Source organism: Motacilla alba, chromosome 24 (assembly GCF_015832195.1).
Source record: "Motacilla alba alba isolate MOTALB_02 chromosome 24, Motacilla_alba_V1.0_pri, whole genome shotgun sequence".
In the NCBI taxonomy this organism is placed as follows: domain Eukaryota; kingdom Metazoa; phylum Chordata; class Aves; order Passeriformes; family Motacillidae; genus Motacilla; species Motacilla alba.
In genome coordinates this window covers 1,499,489-1,516,481 of record NC_052039.1, presented here as the reverse complement: position 1 = coordinate 1,516,481, position 16,993 = coordinate 1,499,489, and the positions used below count along the sequence as shown (strand labels likewise).

The window sequence follows — 16,993 nt, the reverse complement described above, 5'->3', positions numbered from 1 at the left end:
CCTTGCACATGCAGGATGTCCAAGCTGCCTTCTGAGCTGTGCTTGAAAGTCAACTTCCAGAGCTCCTGCTCTGTCGTTTTAGATCTCTCCTTTCCAAGACATCCACATCCACCTTTGTCCATCAGCAAGGGGCTCTAGAACAGTGCTGACTTGCCCGGAAAAGAGCTTGATGGAACATAAACCCATAGAATCATGGAATCCCAGAATGGTTTGGGTTGGAAGGGACCTTAAAGATCGCCTTGTTCCAAACCCCTGCCATGGGCAGGGACACCTTCTACCCCACCAGGTTGCTCCAAGCCTCAAGCTCCAGAAAATTCCATTGCCTCCATCCCTCCCATCCACCTTCACCATAAATACAGCTTCGATCTTCCATCTGGTTCTCTCTCTGTGACAGAGACAGAGACTGGCATTGCAGAGATGACAGAATCCTCAGAATCCCAGACTGGTTTGGGTTGGGAAGAACCTTAAAACCCATCCAGTTCCACTCCCTGCCATGGGCAGGGACACCTTCCACCGAGTTGCTCCAAGCCCCATCCAACCAAGCCTTGAGCACTTCCAAGGATGGGGCAGCCAGAGCTGCTCTGGGCAATTCTTACAAGGAAGAATTTCTTCTCAATATCCAGCCCAAACCTCACTCAGTTTAAAGCCCTTCCCCCGTGGAGCTCTGCATGCCCTTGCAGCCAGGGAGAGGAGTTGAGACCCTCCTGCTGCAGGATTGGTGATATTTCTCCCGATTGGTGGGAGGAATGATGAGCTGGACTCCATGATATCAGAAGGCTAATTAATTACTTTATTTTACTGTAATATTCTATACTATATTACACTACATCTAAACTGAAACTACACAAGCACTCAACTGAACAAAATCTTGTGACTGTCTCCTGACTGACAGACTGGACACCCACTTGGCCCTGATAGGCCAAGGAAACAATCTCCATATTGCATTCTACCTTGGCACAACACAGGAGCAGCAAATGAGATACGAATTGTTTTGATCGTTCTTTTCTCTGCTTCTCTCACTGCTTCTCCCAGGTTCAGAGAATGTGAATCCCACACTGCAGGGCTGCGGGTCCGGCAGGCTGAGGGCCCCGCGGGTTGGGATTCGCGGCTCTGGATGCCTGTGCCCGCTGCTCCCGCGGCGCTTCCACCCAAACCCTGCCAAGCCACGTGTTCCGCTGCTGCCGAGGCGCAGATGGGCCTCGAGGGCCTGTGTGCAAACATTCCCCCACACCTCGAGGTGCCCGCGAAGCCGCGGCAGGCGGCTGGAACCCATCCATCCGCGGGAGAGGCGCAGCCGTGGGGAGGGCTGGGCTGAGCTGAGCCGGAGCTGCTGCTGGTGGAGGATGAGATGCTCTTGGCTGCTCTGCACTGCACGACACCTCTGGTACTGCAGAGAAGCATTTTAAAAGGGAGAGAAGCAGCTCCTCAGTACAAAGCCAGGAGCTTTTCCTCTGCTTGTACTGCAGAGTTTACTTTTATTATACAATTTTCACCCTTCATGGCTCAGATGTTTTGCTTGCGTTTCATTGCTGACCCACAGGCCAATCCTCAAAGCAGTATTTGCTCAGGGTTTTGTGTGTGTGTGGCTATAAAGTTTTTTGGTTTTTTTTAATAAATTCAGTGCGGACAAAACTTTTTTTCTTGATTTATAACAGGCAGGGGAGTGATGATGGATTTTTCTGCTGGAAGGCAGGAGAGCAGGAGATGAGGAGGGTGAACCTGAGTAACCTGGAGTAGTGGAAGGTGTCCCTGCCCTGGCAGAAGGTTGGAATGAGGTGGAAGGTTGGAAGACGTTTAAGGTGCCTTCCAACCCAAACCATTGTGGGATTCTGTGACTCTGTGGTGCTTCCTGGGCTGTTTGGTATGTGCAGGGTGGAGCAAAGCCCTTGCTTCAGGGATGGTGCTTGTCCCCGTTCTCAGCTGCTGACCCATGAGGGCTGAGAAACTTCCCCAGGAATCACGTCCCAGCTCTGGGCTCTCCTTATCACCCAAACCTGGAAGTGAATTGGCTGCTCCTGCTGGATCCAGCAGTGGGGCTGCATTTGGCCCCGTGGCTCTTCCCACAGAGCCACCCTGCTGCTGTTTTTGCTTCTGAGCTCCTCCAGCTTCCCTTCCCCGGCCTTGCCTTCCCACCCTGCCTCACGCCTGATTATATTGGGTCTGCATGTGTAAGTACAGTCTCCTGCCATCCTAATCATCCAAAGTGGCTATTTGAATAACAGTTGTTGGTGCCTGTAGCTTCCTGTAATTTTCCAAAGGAAACAAATCCATGCAGACTGCAATTTTGCGCCTATGAATTTTGAATGAATGTCTCTGAGAGCCTTGATTTCTTTCTGCCTTCCGTCCTCCCCTCCCCTCACCTGCCTCCCAGGCCCAGCTGAGCCAGAGGCTGCCACCAAAGGGGCATAACTGAGTGGCTCCTTTCAGATTCAGGAGGACTTTGGGCTGGGAAGGCTTCACTCCTCCCAGGACAGGCACCAAAACACGGTGGCGTGGGCAGAGCTTGCTGGGGGAAGGCTGAGTTGCACCCAACCCATGGGAGCAATTTGCTCCACAGTAGGGCAAAGCAGAGCATGGAAGAAGAAGCATCATTTGAGCATCAGGTGTCAGGATTTTCTTTGTGTTGCTACCTCCAAAGTAATTTTGGGTGGTCCCTGACGACCCAGCTCTGATGGTACCCATACTTTGGGGCTGTTCCTGCTGGCCAAGCTCTTCACCTTCTAACTCAGAGCAGCTGGAGGACATTTCTCCTCCAGAGCTGATCTTCCTGATGGCAATTGTCTCTATTTATTGTGGAATAATGGAATGGTTTGGGTTGGAAGGGGCCTTAAGGCTCATCTCATTCCACTCCCCTGCCACGGGCAGGGACACCTTCCACTGTCCCAGGCTGCTCCAAGCCCCATCCAGCCTGGCTTTGGACACTTCCAGGAGTTGGGCAGCTTCTCTGGGCAACCTGTACCAAGGCCTTCCCACCCTTACAGGGAAGAATTTCTTCCCAATATCCAACCCAAACCTACTCTGTTTTATTTTAAAACGGTTGTAACCTTCTCCTCTCAAGTTTCCCCTCCTGTTCCTCTGCGTGCCATTTTATGACACTGAGGGTTCTCTTTTTTTATGACATTGTTTTTAAAGTGTTTTTATCACCTGGTTTTATTACAAAATTACCGTAGAGCACCCCAAGTACTGTAGGAGCGAGGAGGGAGAGCAGCTCTGGAAATGCAGCAACTCTTTCCTGAACAGCTTGCAGGCTCGCCAGGGAAGGGGCTGTGATTTGGTGATGGATGGAGTGCTTGTTATCCAGTATATTTTTATCCATACATATATAAAGCACTTTGTGATCCCAGCGGATACAAGGCACTATATAAATGTAAATCATTATCATTATCATTAAATACCTTCTGTATCTTTTAAACCTACCAGTTGGAATCAGATACGTACAGGGCAGCTGCTTTCTGGGTTTTGTTGGGGAACCAAATGTGAGAGCTGTGATTTTTGTCTTCGTTAGCAATTAAATGGGATCTCGTGAAAAACTCTTATTTTTCCATTGCAATTTTTTCATGCTGCCACTGATTTGAAAGTCACTTCTCACCCACTAGGAGAAATCTCTGCAGAATTCCTTAGCAACAACCTGAATAAGAAACAGCCACCTCGGGTATGAGGATGTTCCTGGGATTATCTGAGCCCACCGCAGGCTGTCCGGGGCTCATCGCCAGGAGGATGCGGAGAGGATCCATGGGGTCACAGGGAGGAGAGTTCAGCTCCTCTATGATTTATGACTCAGTGGAGATTATAGACACTTGTCTCCACAACTGTGACTCTGCAGTGTTTCTGCTTGGCCGCTGCCCAACCCCGGGAATGAGTGACTGCACTGAGCTCCTGGACGCCCTCCTGATGCAGCTGGAGCTGCAGTGAGCACAGGGACCATACCCATGACCCAAGGGCTCCTGTTCCTGCCTCACCCTGCTCCTTTTTCCTGTTCTTTAAGAGAGGGATTTGAGCCTGAGGGATCTGAAGAATTGCACATGAGAGGCTTTGGCACCACAGAATGACCCCAGGCTGTGTGTGTTTCCATTGAGGCCATAAATGACCCAATTCCCTTTCTGCCCATAGGACGAGCCAAGCAGGCAGCACTCTGAGAGCCCCTTCCCCGATTTTCCTCTCCTATTTGGTTGCTAAAGCTTGTCTTCCTTCCTGCACTTCCAGGAAAGCCAGCCAGTGGCAGCTACTGACTGATTCTCCCTGTGGGAATTAATCTCCCAATGCATTGTTCCAAATCCTGGAATGGTTTGGGTTGGAAGGGACCTTAGAGATCATCACATTCCACACCCCTGCCATGGGAAGGGACACACTCCACCAGACCAGGTTGCTTCAAGCCCTGTCCAACCTGGCCTTAAACTTCACGTTTGGGAGCCACGAGCCTGCTCTAAGATAAAACTGCACTTTTCAGGGCATTTTTTAATCCTTCTGATGCTCCATTAGCATTTCCCAAAGGGAGATGACTGATGCAGGATCAGGCTACACTCAGAACATAGTGAAGGGCAGGTCGTGGCCCCAGAGACAGAGGATCAGTTGTTCTGAGCCCCCCGGGGACCATCATCAACAGTATTTCGTTTCCCCTTGTAATGACAACCAAGGGGATGGATTTAAAAATCTTGGATGTGTCACGAGTCTGAGCCTTGGCCTTTAAACCCCACTAACCTGCAAGCAGTGGCTTGCAAAGGTTTTGCAATATTTAGTTAATGGAACAAGGTTTTTCCTAGTTCTTTATTTTTTTTCCCGTTTTTTTCATTCTATTTCCCCAGCCTCTCAGGAACTGCAGCCTCCTGCTGCCCAGGGGAAATCTTCCATTTAGCTACATTTTCCTTTCTCATTTCATGCTGTAATGGGGATTCATCATAGGTGTTAAATCCATAATTTGCCATGAATCCCTTGTCTCTCTCTGTGGAGGTCAGAGTTGAGTTTAAAGGAACCCGATATTGTGGCTTTGTGGCTGTCCCTGTGGGAGAGCACTGGCCCAATTCCCTGGAGCAGGAGGCTGGAGAGTCCTGGGTGGGTCATCCAACGCCCTGTCCATGCTTTCCACCTCTCTTCGCCACTGAAGGGGGCAAATTTGAGCACATCAGGTACTGTTTATGTCAAAAAAAGAGCAATAGCCCCTTCCAGAGGGTCATTTGTCCATCTTGGCATGCGAGAAATATCCTGAGGCAGGAGAGGTTATTCTCCCGTTGATTACCAAGGGCACCTACAGGTCAGTCATTAAGACATGACTATCCAGTTTTACAGCCCAGCCGAAGCCAGAAGGAATGCCAGAGCTCCCAGCCCATCCCAGTGCTCCTGCAGGACGGGAGGCTGGCATCCATCACACTGACAGGGGCACCGGGAACGCACTGTATGGATGTGTAACAGAGAGATTCCTTCACCACGAGCTGGGAGATGCTGGCTGAGCTGGGAGCTGAGCTGGGAGGTGCTGGGAGCTCTGTTGGGAAGCCTGAACCATCCAGTGATGACAGAGAACCTCAGGCACAGTGGGGCAAGGCTGGACAACGCTTCACGGAGCAGGGACAGGCAAGACAAGCAAAAAGGGCTGGCCAAACTCTTGGAACCAGGAAACAACATTCCTGCAGGCAGGGCACGGGCAGAGGGCTGGGATCCCTTCAGGCAGCCTCTCCCAGAGCGGCTCCTCCGCTTTCGCGGCCGGCCCTGCCCTGCCCTGCCCTGCCCAGCCGCCGGTTCATTTGTCACCCAGGCGATCGATAGCCAAGCGGGGGCTGTCGCTCAGGTGATGTCACGCTCCGAGAGCCTCGTTCTTCTCTGCCGGCCGGCAAGGGGAGAGGCAGTCAATCCTTGTGTCAGGTCACTAACAAGCCAGCGGGTTCCGGGCGGTGGCGGCTCCCGGCGCTGCAGTCGGCGTGGCAGCTGGAGAGGCACGAAAGGGCTGCTGTGAGCACAGATGCGGCTGCAGAGGAGCAGGATGCAGATGGGGGAGCTGGGTCTTGATTGGCAAGAGGGAGAATCGTGCGTAGGAGTGAAAGCAAAGCGAGGTTTGCTCGTGCCTGGCTGGCGCAGAATGTGAGGTGTCAGCGGTTCAACAGCGCGTGAAGCAAAATAATGCCCGCTGTCCACAGGCATCCCAGGGAGCTGGAGGCTCTGGGTGCAGCACAGGGAAAGGCTGGTGTGATGTGGAGGGAGCTGCTGGCCCCCAGCTGGCTTGTGCAGATGGGAATTGCAGTGAGGTGCAGAGGGGTCGCGCCCAGAGCAGGAGGGGGTGCAGGCACAGGAACGAGTGGTGAGTGCAGCAGCACAGAGGGGTCCTGGCACCAGCACCCCCACATCATTTCACAGCACCCTCGTGGCCATCACGGCCTGAGTAACAGGGGCCAGGGCAGTGGCAGAGCCAGCAGAAGAGGCTGGGAAGAAACAAAGGGATGACTAAAGATCAGGAGAGTTTTTTTATCAGCCCTCTGTGCTTTGCATCCATGAGGTCAGCCCAGCCCAGCAGACTGCAGAGAGAAGCCAAATGCTTCGTGTTCGATAAAACCACGGGTCAGAACCACGATGCCCTCCCTGCATCGAGACAAGGAATCACAGATTGGTGCAGGAACACAAACATTAATCATTTCTATCTGTGTCTCTTCCTATTTACTCTGTGGTACTTCACAGTCTTCAGTGTGCAGGTAGGAATGCTGGTGTGGCTCCGAGGGCTTAGGGAAGGGAAGCTTTGATGGGAGAGGCGGCATCAGTCAACCCCCGGGCATTTAGGAAATACAGTTTGTAAGAACTGTGTGAGCCCATCTGGAGCAGGGTTTGAGGGACCGGAGGCAGCATCTGCTTAATGCTGGCCTGGCCCTGCTGAACTTCCCCTGATGTGACTGAATGCCAGCCCCTGCTGAGACACAGCCCTGTCCTGTGGGGAGGGACATGGACCCGGCAGGGTGGGCCCAGAGGACACCATGGAAGATGCTCCAAGGGCTGGAGCCCCTCTGCTCTGGAGCCAGGCTGGCAGAGCTGGGGGTGCCCATCTGGAGAGGAGAAGGCTCCAGGAAGAGCTCAGAGCCCCTTCCAGGGCCTGAAGGGGCTCCAGGAGAGCTGGAGAAGGAATTGTTTCCTGTGAGGGTGCTGAGGCCCTGGCACAGGGTGCCCAGAACAGCTGTGGCTGCACCTGGATCCCTGGGAGAGTCCAAGGCCAGGTTGGAGGGGGCTTGGAGCACCCTGGGACAGTGAAAGAGCAAGGAAGCATAGCTAAAGGATCTTTGATATCCCTTCCAATCCAAAGCATTCCATGATTCTGTTATAATTTTTAATGTTTGTAAGGTGAGACAAACCCCTTCCTTGGCTTTCTTCTCCCCATGTTTGTACAGCTGTAAAGTTGTTACTCCACTGCTACAACCCTGGCAGAGCCTGAGGTGGGTGGCTCTGTCCCACAGAGAGTTTCATCCTGGCACCCACCACCAGCCCAGATGTACTTACTGGGGATGTAAAGATGTCATTTTGCTTGTCTCCTTCGAAGTAAGGAGAACAGAGCTCATGCAGATGCTGCCTTCCCTTCTCCTCCTTCTCTTCACAGACAGGGTGCAAACCCCTCCAGAATGGGGGAAGCAGCACTTCCCTACACCCAAGTGAAATGCTGCAGTAAGGTAGAAAAATTATAAAAGAAAGGCCTCATGAAATCAGGCCTGCTCTGTTAAATAGATGGCTGGCCTTGTCAAGCTAGCGCTTTGCGAGTTCCCGTGTGAAAGCAATCCTGGTGTGAGCTGTTTGTTAACACAACAATCTATTCCTGGGTGAAAAACAACTAACACCTGCATAAACATTGAACCTATCCCATGAAAACCAGTGAAGAAAATATGTAAACAATTGAAGAGTAGAGAGATTTGATAGACAAGTAAAACACCTTTTACTAACCAATAAAGTAATTGGAAGAAAGCTACTAACCCATTGGAGTCACAGACAAGGTCTGTAAAACTGCATAAAAATGAGTTAGGTGGATAAAGTAGGGGCTTTTTCCACCATGAAGAAAATGGAGTTTTGTGTGATTTATTCCAGCAGTAAAACCCACCTGGGAGATCTCAAGACCCAGTTTTTTAGCCCACGGTCCCTCTCTGTGGTCTGTTTTCCAGCTCTAGACTGCTCCAGGCAGTGGCTGCCTTTCACCTCTGAGCCCCTGGGTTTGCCTGGCAGGAATGGTCAATCCCAGGGAGATGGCTTCCCACCCCAGACCCCTTCCCACCCCACAGAGAGCAAGGAAACCTGGCCACCCTCTGCTATCAGAAGGAGCTGGCTCAGAGAGCTGTAAACTTAAGCTGCTCAGACATGACATCAAATATTTAGGTTATTTGGGATTTGCGCTCCATTGTTTGATGTTTCTGTTTCATTCCCAGTAGAGCCACTTGCTGTTTTGCCACTGAAAATATTCCCAGCAGAAAATGTAGCTTTGTGAAGACCCAAAGTTGTTCAAGGAGAAGAGACTGTCTGGAAGAAAATGATCACATTTTCATCACTTTTTTTTTTTTTTTTTTTTTTTTTTGTTTTGTTTTGTTCTGAATTGGCATTCCAGCTCTACATGCTCTGAATTTTGCATTGAGAGAATTGAATTCTATTAAAAAGTATGGAAAAAGGGTTACAAGCTGAACTGTTTCTGGATTTGAAACATCCCTTCCTCATATTTTCTCCTTGCAGCTCAGCACTACAAACAAATGTTGAGAAAGGGCCTTTACCCAGGACATAACCTCTTTATTTCCTGACCAAACTCCACTGAAGAGCTTGAAAGCTGGGAAATGCAGATGTCTCAAGCTGCCAACCATCATTTTGGTAATGGAAATTCTTACTCTGCTCTGCAGGGGAGAACTGGAAAGACTTGGCAAGAAAGAGGATTGGAATAAAATAAAAAAAAAAATAAAATAAAAAGAGGAACATGGCTGTGATTGAATGTGGATGCACTTGACACCCCAGTGACCCTCCTCCTGTTCCTGCCTTGTGACATTGTAAGAGAGACAGGAGCTCTCACTTCAAATTAACTTAATCTGTAGAGTTAAATAATTCATGTTGATTTAAGAAAGCTTTATTCCTAATGGGACACATGTGAAGACAGAGTTAATATTAGAAGAGGCTGTAGAGGGGAGGAGAGAGGGAATTAGACTATAAAAGGTGAAGGTACAAGTTAATTGCCTATCAATTATTCACCTTAAGCCTCTGGAAGTAGCTCCCCTGCCTCCCTCCTCACACCCTCATATTGCCTTTTCCTGCTTGTGGCCAATTTCCCACTGTCACCTCTGGGACCAACTTTTTCCCTGTGCCAAGCAAGTGCTGTCTGGGAGCTTCCTGGGACAGCCTGAGGTACGTGGCTGGTGATGCCTCAGGTTTAGCTTTTACATTTTTCAGATTCTGCTGCTTTAGTGTGAGGGTCTGGGCTTCGCATTAGGGGATGGTGAGCTCTCTGCACAGAGCAGGGAGACAAAACAATTCCTGCTCCAGCTGGGCACCAAGGACAGATGATCCAAACCTCAGGCCCAAGAGCACAAACAATGGTGAATTGAAGAGAGAAAAACAAGAAGGCACTTCATAACCTAACGCTGTAATTGGACAATTAACTCCAATATGCAAATAGAGCAGAACTTATAAAAGTGAGAGATCCCGTGACCAGTTGTTCATTTTTGTGACCATTTTGGTTCATCTTGGGGGTAGCCCTGGCTGGGCTCTTGTGCTGCCCAGGATGTGTCCATTGAGGCCTCCTAATAAATCCTTACTTTATTTTTTAGCTCTGTCTAGCCTCTGTTCTAGGTCAGCCTTCAGTAGGCATCACCAGGCTGGAGGTGCCACATCTCCTGCTGGGGAGTTCAGACCAGGACAGCCTTGGGATGTTCCTGCCAAGGTGCCATGAAGAAGAGGAACCACCCAGTTTCCCAACATCTCATCATCCATCTGTTTCATTGTCCTGGTTGCTCCATCCTCTGGGCATGATGGGTCCTGCCAGCCCTGGTCACCACAGGCCAAGGTGTCACTGCAGGCTGAGGTGTCACTGCCTTTGGGAGAATCAGGACAACTAACCAATATGATTAAGCAGAAATCCCTTATTGTTTACATTATGCACTTATTTATACATTCTAACCCTCCTGCACACGCTGATCACGTGTTGATTGGTGCCTGCAGCTTGTCCATGCGTTCTGCACGCACCTCTCAGAACGCGATTGGTTACAGTCCAGGTGGTTCGCCACCCTCCTTTATCTAGCTCTTGCGCTCTTGGAATTCTGTTTCTCAGCTTCTTCTTTCTTAATTTAGCACAATTTATGTCTTAGTAACCTTGATGAATTCCAGAGGGCTCTGCTAAGAATAACTACAAGCGGTGTGGCTGGTGCACGATGTGGCCTAAGTTGTTCAGATACATTGCTACAACCACAGGCTGAGCTGTCACCGCAGACCCAGGTGACACTGCAGGCCGAGATGTCCCTGCAGGCTCTTGTGCCACCACAGGCTGATATGTCACGGCAGGCCAAGGTGTCACCGCAGGCCAAGATGCCACCGCAGGCCGAGGTGTCACCACTGCAGGCCGAGATGTCCCTGCAGGCTGAGATGTCCCCGCAGGCCCAGGTGTCACGGCAGGCCCAGGTGACACCGCAGGCCGAGATGTCACCACGCCGTGGCCACGTCGGCAACGCGAGCCGGGACTCCCCTCTCCCTCCCCGCTTCCTCCCAGGGAAACCAAAGCTCTCTTCAAAGTTTCTCCTCGCTTGGCTGCCTCCGAGATCTGGGAACTCAACGCTAATTAACGTGTCTGCAAATCCCAGCTCGGCTGCCGGGGCCTCAAATTCCTTCACGGTCCCGCGAGTGCAGAAGGATCCACGAGCGAGCCCTCTGGCTCCTGAAGCTACACGGCTGGCAGATGCATATTTTAACAACACACATCTGTTGGCAATATAATCTCTTGTATTTGCCCTCCCTGCTCTGAGCTTTGATGGAAGACTGGAGGGAACTCTCCAGTGGTTACAGCCAAAGTGTTTGCTTTGCAATTTCGCTCGATTGCTGCCTGATTTTATTTTTAAATTTCTCCAAGTCCTAATCAGGCTCTTACTTTATTTAATTAATACCCTGGCTTAGTTAAATAGATCATAAATTAAGCAGCCCTGCCATTAGAGATGTACCAGGTAGCAAATAGCCCTCCAGTGGCTTCCCAGAGCCTGCCTGGCTTGGGCTCCCCTGCCAAACTGCCTTGACGTCCTTTGCTTGCAGAAAATCTCAATGCCTCCATATGTCCCAAATCCCATCCCATCAGATTTATCAACCTTCCCTGCTTGGGGCAGATACCCTGAGGAGATTGGGCAGGGACTCCTTCCCCAGAGAGTTTGGACAATGGTAGGAGGGAAGATGAGTGAGACCTGGAGAAGGAGAACCCGCCAGCTTTGGGATGCATTAACAACATTTCCCAGCAATATTTGTCCCTGGAACTCCACAAAGAAAAGACTTTCCCTGATGCTGATGACAGTAATAGGCTCGTCTGAGTGTTTGGACTTCCAAAGCTATGGAATGATCCGTTCCACTACATTTAACCATGTAGATTTGAAAACAATGTGACAAAACCTTAAATATTTAATTAAAATATGGTGTAGCTCTGCATCAGAGCAGGGAGGTAGGAGGCATCAGCCCCATAAAGCTGTTGTCAGACATGAATGACAGCAGTTGGAGCCTGAATCTGGAGGCATTAGGGGATTTCTTGATCCCAAGGAAGTGGAAAATCTGGCAAGGACAGACAAGGCAGCACCAACGCATACAAAAAACCAGGCAGGGTCATTTTTCCAGAGACAAGACTGGGGGGTGATAGAGCAGGATAGAGTTCCCCAGAACTGTCTCTAACACCCAACTGGTTGAAGAGCCCTTGAGTCACTGAGAAACCAGCAGCAGATATTGGGCTCCCAGCCACCAGAGCCCCCAGCCACCAGAGCCCCCCAGCCACCAGAGCCTCTCACCTCTGCCTCAGCTGCAATCAGTTACTTCCTAGGGAGCTGCACGATTTGCACCCAGCTCCAGGGATGCCTCAGAGATCCTCTCCTGCCCAGGGGAAGTCTGCAGCCTCAGGTGAAGCTGGGCAGGAGGGAGTTGGGATGAAGGAATGCCCCCCAGGCATCTTCCTGTGAGCGGCTCAGGCAGCCTGGCACATCCCTTCCCAACCCAGGGAGATGAAATCTGGGAGATCCAGCTCCCTCCAGACACAGCTGCTTAGCTCATGACTACGGCAGGCTCACACACTGCATGCTAAGAGCAGACATGTCTGCACAGCTGGTGGTGCTGCACATCTGGGAGCACCAGAAAAGTCTCTCCCCCTTCACAGACACATTACCCCCCCGTCACGTGGTGAGTTCAGCCTGACAGGCTGCACATTGTCCCCAGCTGTCAGAAACACAGGGGCTTAAGGCTTCTACTCTTCATGTGCCACATCTGTCCCCTCCACTGGGGTGGCTAAAACACAGAGCACAGATCCCACAGCAGCCCCGCCCTTGCTGCCAGCACAGGACATCCCATCCCAAAGGAACAGTGTGAGCTGCTGATCAGCAGCCCCCTGCAAAGGTGGGATCATCATTCCTACCTCCCCAACCAACCTGAAATGTCATAGAATCACACGATTTCCTGAGCTGGAAGGGACCCACAGGATCATTGAGTCCAGCCTCAGGCTCTGCACAGACACCCCAACATCCCACCCAGTCCATCCCTGAGAGCATTGTGCAAATGCTCCTGGAGCTCTGGCAGCCTTGGGGCTGTGACCACTTTTCCCCCGTCACAACATCTGCATAAATACCCCTAAAGTTGAAGAGGAGCTACCAGTCAGTTCCAAACCCTCACTGGCTCATCGATTTAACCTAAATTGAACACACTGTAACTTTAATTTTCTTAAAAGGAAAACACTCTGCAAATATAAGTTGCTGAACATTTTAGGTAAATGTACCAATTAGTAACTACTATGTATATCCACATAAACATTAACTACCATCTATTCAACACATTCCATAACCCCAAAGATAATAACGATTTCCTTTTGATCCATAAAACCATCTCTCTGCTCAATCAACGCTTCGCAGCAGCTCTGACGTACGCCCTGGGACTAAATTAGTTTTGAAATCTTTAGCTCTAATTAAATAACATTATTTCTTTTGTCTGGCTCCTGCAATGTATTCTGCTTTCACAACAGAAGGAGGGAGCCCAGGCGAAGGGGGGGTTGTCGGTGAGCAAGACAACGTTCCCCTTTCCTATTCATTTCCAGGATTATTTCATGTATGGGCACATGTCAGAGCTCTGAGCTGCTGCCAAAGGTTGATTAAGAAGAAGAAGAAGGAATCAAAGGAAAATCATCATTATCATCAGGGTCAGGGAGGGAAGGGATGGCAGCTGTGAAAGTTTGGGAGTTGTAGGGTTGTGGAAGGAGGAAAACAAATGCAGGGGAAATTGCAAACGAGGAATTGGAACTCATTTTCGTAGTGCAGACTCCAGTGAGGTTCACCTTCAACCACAGCTGGTACCTTAATTTACTTTTGGCTCCTTAAAACTAATCAGTGTTGATCTGACTAAAAGCACAGAAGTTCTTGATTTGGATCTTTTTAAAATGTTTTTTTTTTTTTTTTTCTCCCTAGAAACTAACCAGGAATAAAAACAACAAGGAAAGAAGAAGTCCAATCTTCAATTTAAACAAACTTAAATATGCAAATGGTTTCACTTTGAGGGTTGAATAATCAGGATGAATCTGGGAGCAGCAATACAGACTGGGTTTTGTCCAAGCTGCTTAAGAAAAATACCATTTTAACTTCTCTGAAGCCACGTCCATGCCGGGAAGCCTCGCTGACGTGCCTGCCTTTTCCCAGCACTCCTGTGGGGAGAGCCTCCCTCCTGCTCTGCCAGATGGCCAACAGAGCCCTCCAGCTCTGCCAGTGCTCCCCACCTACCTCCCACAAAAAAAAAGTCCTCTACATGATTTTGGGGATTTTGGGAGCCACTTCCAGTTTGCAATCCCAGGCAATATCCTCCTATGCTACTCATGGGAAAGATGAATTACTGAGAAACACAGGGTGATAAAATATTAGTATGTATATAGTTTAAAAATACTGCATCGTATGAAACCAGTCTTTCCTCAGGGGGTGGAGTTGTCCTGGTCCTGTAGGCAGGGTAACGCATAAGTGATGACACTGACACTCTTCATATCCTTAAATTTAAGGACAGACTCTCTTGAATTGGGACATAAATCCATAAAGCTGAAGTGCCAAACACTTGGTGGCTGTGTTACTCCTAGAACTGTCATACTCCACCCCAGAGCTGCTTCACTCCCCAAGCAGCTTCCTTTGATCCTGTTCTCAGGACTGAGCTGCTCCCCCACTGCTCTCACCATGGATTAATTCCCAGCCCTCTTGATCCAGCAGCAAAATATTTTGTCAAAATCTACTCAGTGTGACCATGAAGGCAGTGAAACCCCAACAAACATGCTGAAGGTGTGAGGAGCCAGGACTCACCGAGGACAGTCAGCCGGGCAGGTCTGGATCGGATGGCGGCTTGGATGGCCTGGCACTCGTACACGGCGTCATCCTGGAGGTCAGCTCGCAGGATTTTCAGGTGGTGCTGACCTGACAGATGGTCTCCTACGACCAGATAGCGCGGGTAACCTGCCCAAGGCAAAGCACGGGTCAGGAGGCAGCTGGTGTAGGCACACGGTTTGAGGTAATTGGGATGGGGCTGTGGCCCAGCCTCATCCCCCATGGTACAGCTGTGAGCAGCACTGACAGCAGTGAGCCATGGAGTGCCCAGGTGTGCTGACCAACCCCAAAGGGAACAGAGGGCACACAGGTGTAAGGCATGAACAGGAGGGGTATAAAAGGTTGGGCTAAAAAACAAGAAGGGCCAATGCTTGAAGCCTGAGGTGATGTGCTGTTACTGTGTATGGGTTGAAGCTTTCTGAAATTGTATGTTGATACTCTGTGTATTGTGCCTGTCTCAACTGCAACATATGGTACCATAAGCTGGAGTCCAGGGATGAGGAGGGCAGAGCATGGGTCCAGAGCCCCAACACCTCACAGCAATTCCCAGGATCCAGGCAGCTTCCTCCCCTCCTAGGCAGGCAGCTCAAAGAGAGAGAGAGAGAGAGAAAGAAAGAACCTGCCAAATCCAGGAAAGAGACTGCATGTTTTGCTCTACAGGTTCAAAAAAGAAATGCTGATGAAGGAGCATTAACTGAATTCCCAAGGAATCATGGGATCATAGAATGTTAAGTGTTGGAAGGTTTGGTTTTGACCTTAAAGATCATCAGGACCAAAGTCTCCCTGCCATGGGTAGTGACACCTCCCACTAGATCAGGTTGTTCAATGCCTTCTCCAGCCTGAACCCTTCCAGGGCTGGGCATTCACAACTGCCCTGGGCAAGAAAAAGGGGTGAGCCCTACCACCAGGAAACCTACCACCTCCTGCTCCTCTGCAGCCCATCATGGAATATCCTCAGTTCCTGAAGTCAGCTGAGGTGACACCCTGGAGTGCAACCATGATTAGCTCTGTGTAAAGCTTGGGCAGGGGTCTGGGGGCACCAGCAGCCCTGGTCAGCCTGGCTGGACACGTGGGATGGACACACGGCAGGAAAGGTGCCTCCTGTGCCCGATGCCCTGTGTAACACAGCACTGGCACACACTTGTGCTTCTGTTGTTTCTCGAGTTATCGACAGCAGGATTTGCTCTCCTGAACCGCGAGGAGTACAAATGATGGGTTTGTTTGTGTTGTGCTAATTAGACACTGGCTGAGCTGGTATCACGCGAGCTGGCAGCTCCTGTGGCTTCCAGCAGCCCCGGCTCTGTTAATTGTGGAAGTCATTCACATCAGCTCCCTACTTCACTGGAGCTCTTGTTACTCAGTCGTGTTGCAAGGTCTTGCATGGGAAGCTCAGCTCTCTAATAGATGCAAAAATCGTGGCTGAGAGCTTTGAAAAACAGGCGAAGATGGGGCTGCTCACTCGGGCACGGCTGTAAATGAGCAATTATATGTATTAATAAAAAATTGAGGGGAAAGAAGAAGCAGGCACTGCACTTTAGGGAAGAGCAGGGTCCCTGGAGACCAAAAAGCATGGAGCCTTCCCTGGTTTCTCAATGCTGCTTCTTGCCTTGGGGAAAACTCTCCCAGGTCACCGGGAGCTGAGCGGTGTCACATGTGTACTCACTCTGCAGAGCCTGGGGGACACTGCAGCTCCTGAAGAGCTCCCAGGCCGTTTCCAGCAAACACTCTTCTTATTCACAGGAAATATTTCAGTTCCAAATTAGTGTTTTCCAGCAAAATATACAGAATAAACTCTAAACTTTCCCAGTATTGCACTTGTCTTCACCAGCTGCAATTAACCCTCGATCACAGTGTGGGTGTGGGATTAAGGAATGTGACTCCTGAGCAATTTGCTCACCGAACTATTATTTGCCAAAACCAAAGCTCGAGGAAGCCACAAACACTTGTCCAAAGCAAACAGAGGCTTGTGGGTCCCTTCAAACTCAGGATATTTGATGGTTCTTTTAATTTTTGAGAAAATAAAACCGGGCACTTTTAACATTTATAAAACATTTCACCCCACATTTTAGAAGGGTGACCTTAGTTTCCAAGGAAATCAAACCAGGCCTTTCCAAAGGGTCAGGAGACATCTGTGGGAGCCAGCAGATTTGTTTCAGGTCAGAGTGAAACAGATTTTGGTTTATTCCAAGCATCGGTGCCTATGTTTGGGTGGACTAGAAGGTGAAATGGAGTTGAAATGAAAACATTATTCCCCAAATAAATGTTGGGCGAGGAGAGCTCCTGCTTTCCTTGTTTATGGAGGGTGGTAGTGGATTTTTTGGTTTTCTTTGGTTTTTTTTCTGTTAAAATTGGGATTAAATGTGTGAGATGGTATTTTTTGTTTGGATTTAGATGTTTATTAGTTTTTATTTATATTACAGTTTTATAAATTGTGAGTTTTTTTAGTATTTTATTTTAGAATGTTAAAAATGGAGCTGTATTTTATTTAT

The 16,993-nt window shown here is 49.7% G+C and overlaps 1 protein-coding gene across 4 annotated transcripts in view; it reads right to left on the bottom strand.

The window, feature by feature from the left end:
* The window catches only part of KIRREL3 (kirre like nephrin family adhesion molecule 3), a 368,481-nt gene that overhangs the window by 85,759 nt on the left and 265,729 nt on the right, over positions 1 to 16,993 (bottom strand). For all 4 annotated transcript variants that reach the window (XM_038161414.1, XM_038161415.1, XM_038161416.1 and 1 more), the window contains one exon: positions 14,484 to 14,633. In XM_038161414.1, the coding sequence (XP_038017342.1) occupies positions 14,484 to 14,633 (150 nt within the window). The remainder of the gene's footprint in view (positions 1 to 14,483; positions 14,634 to 16,993) is intronic.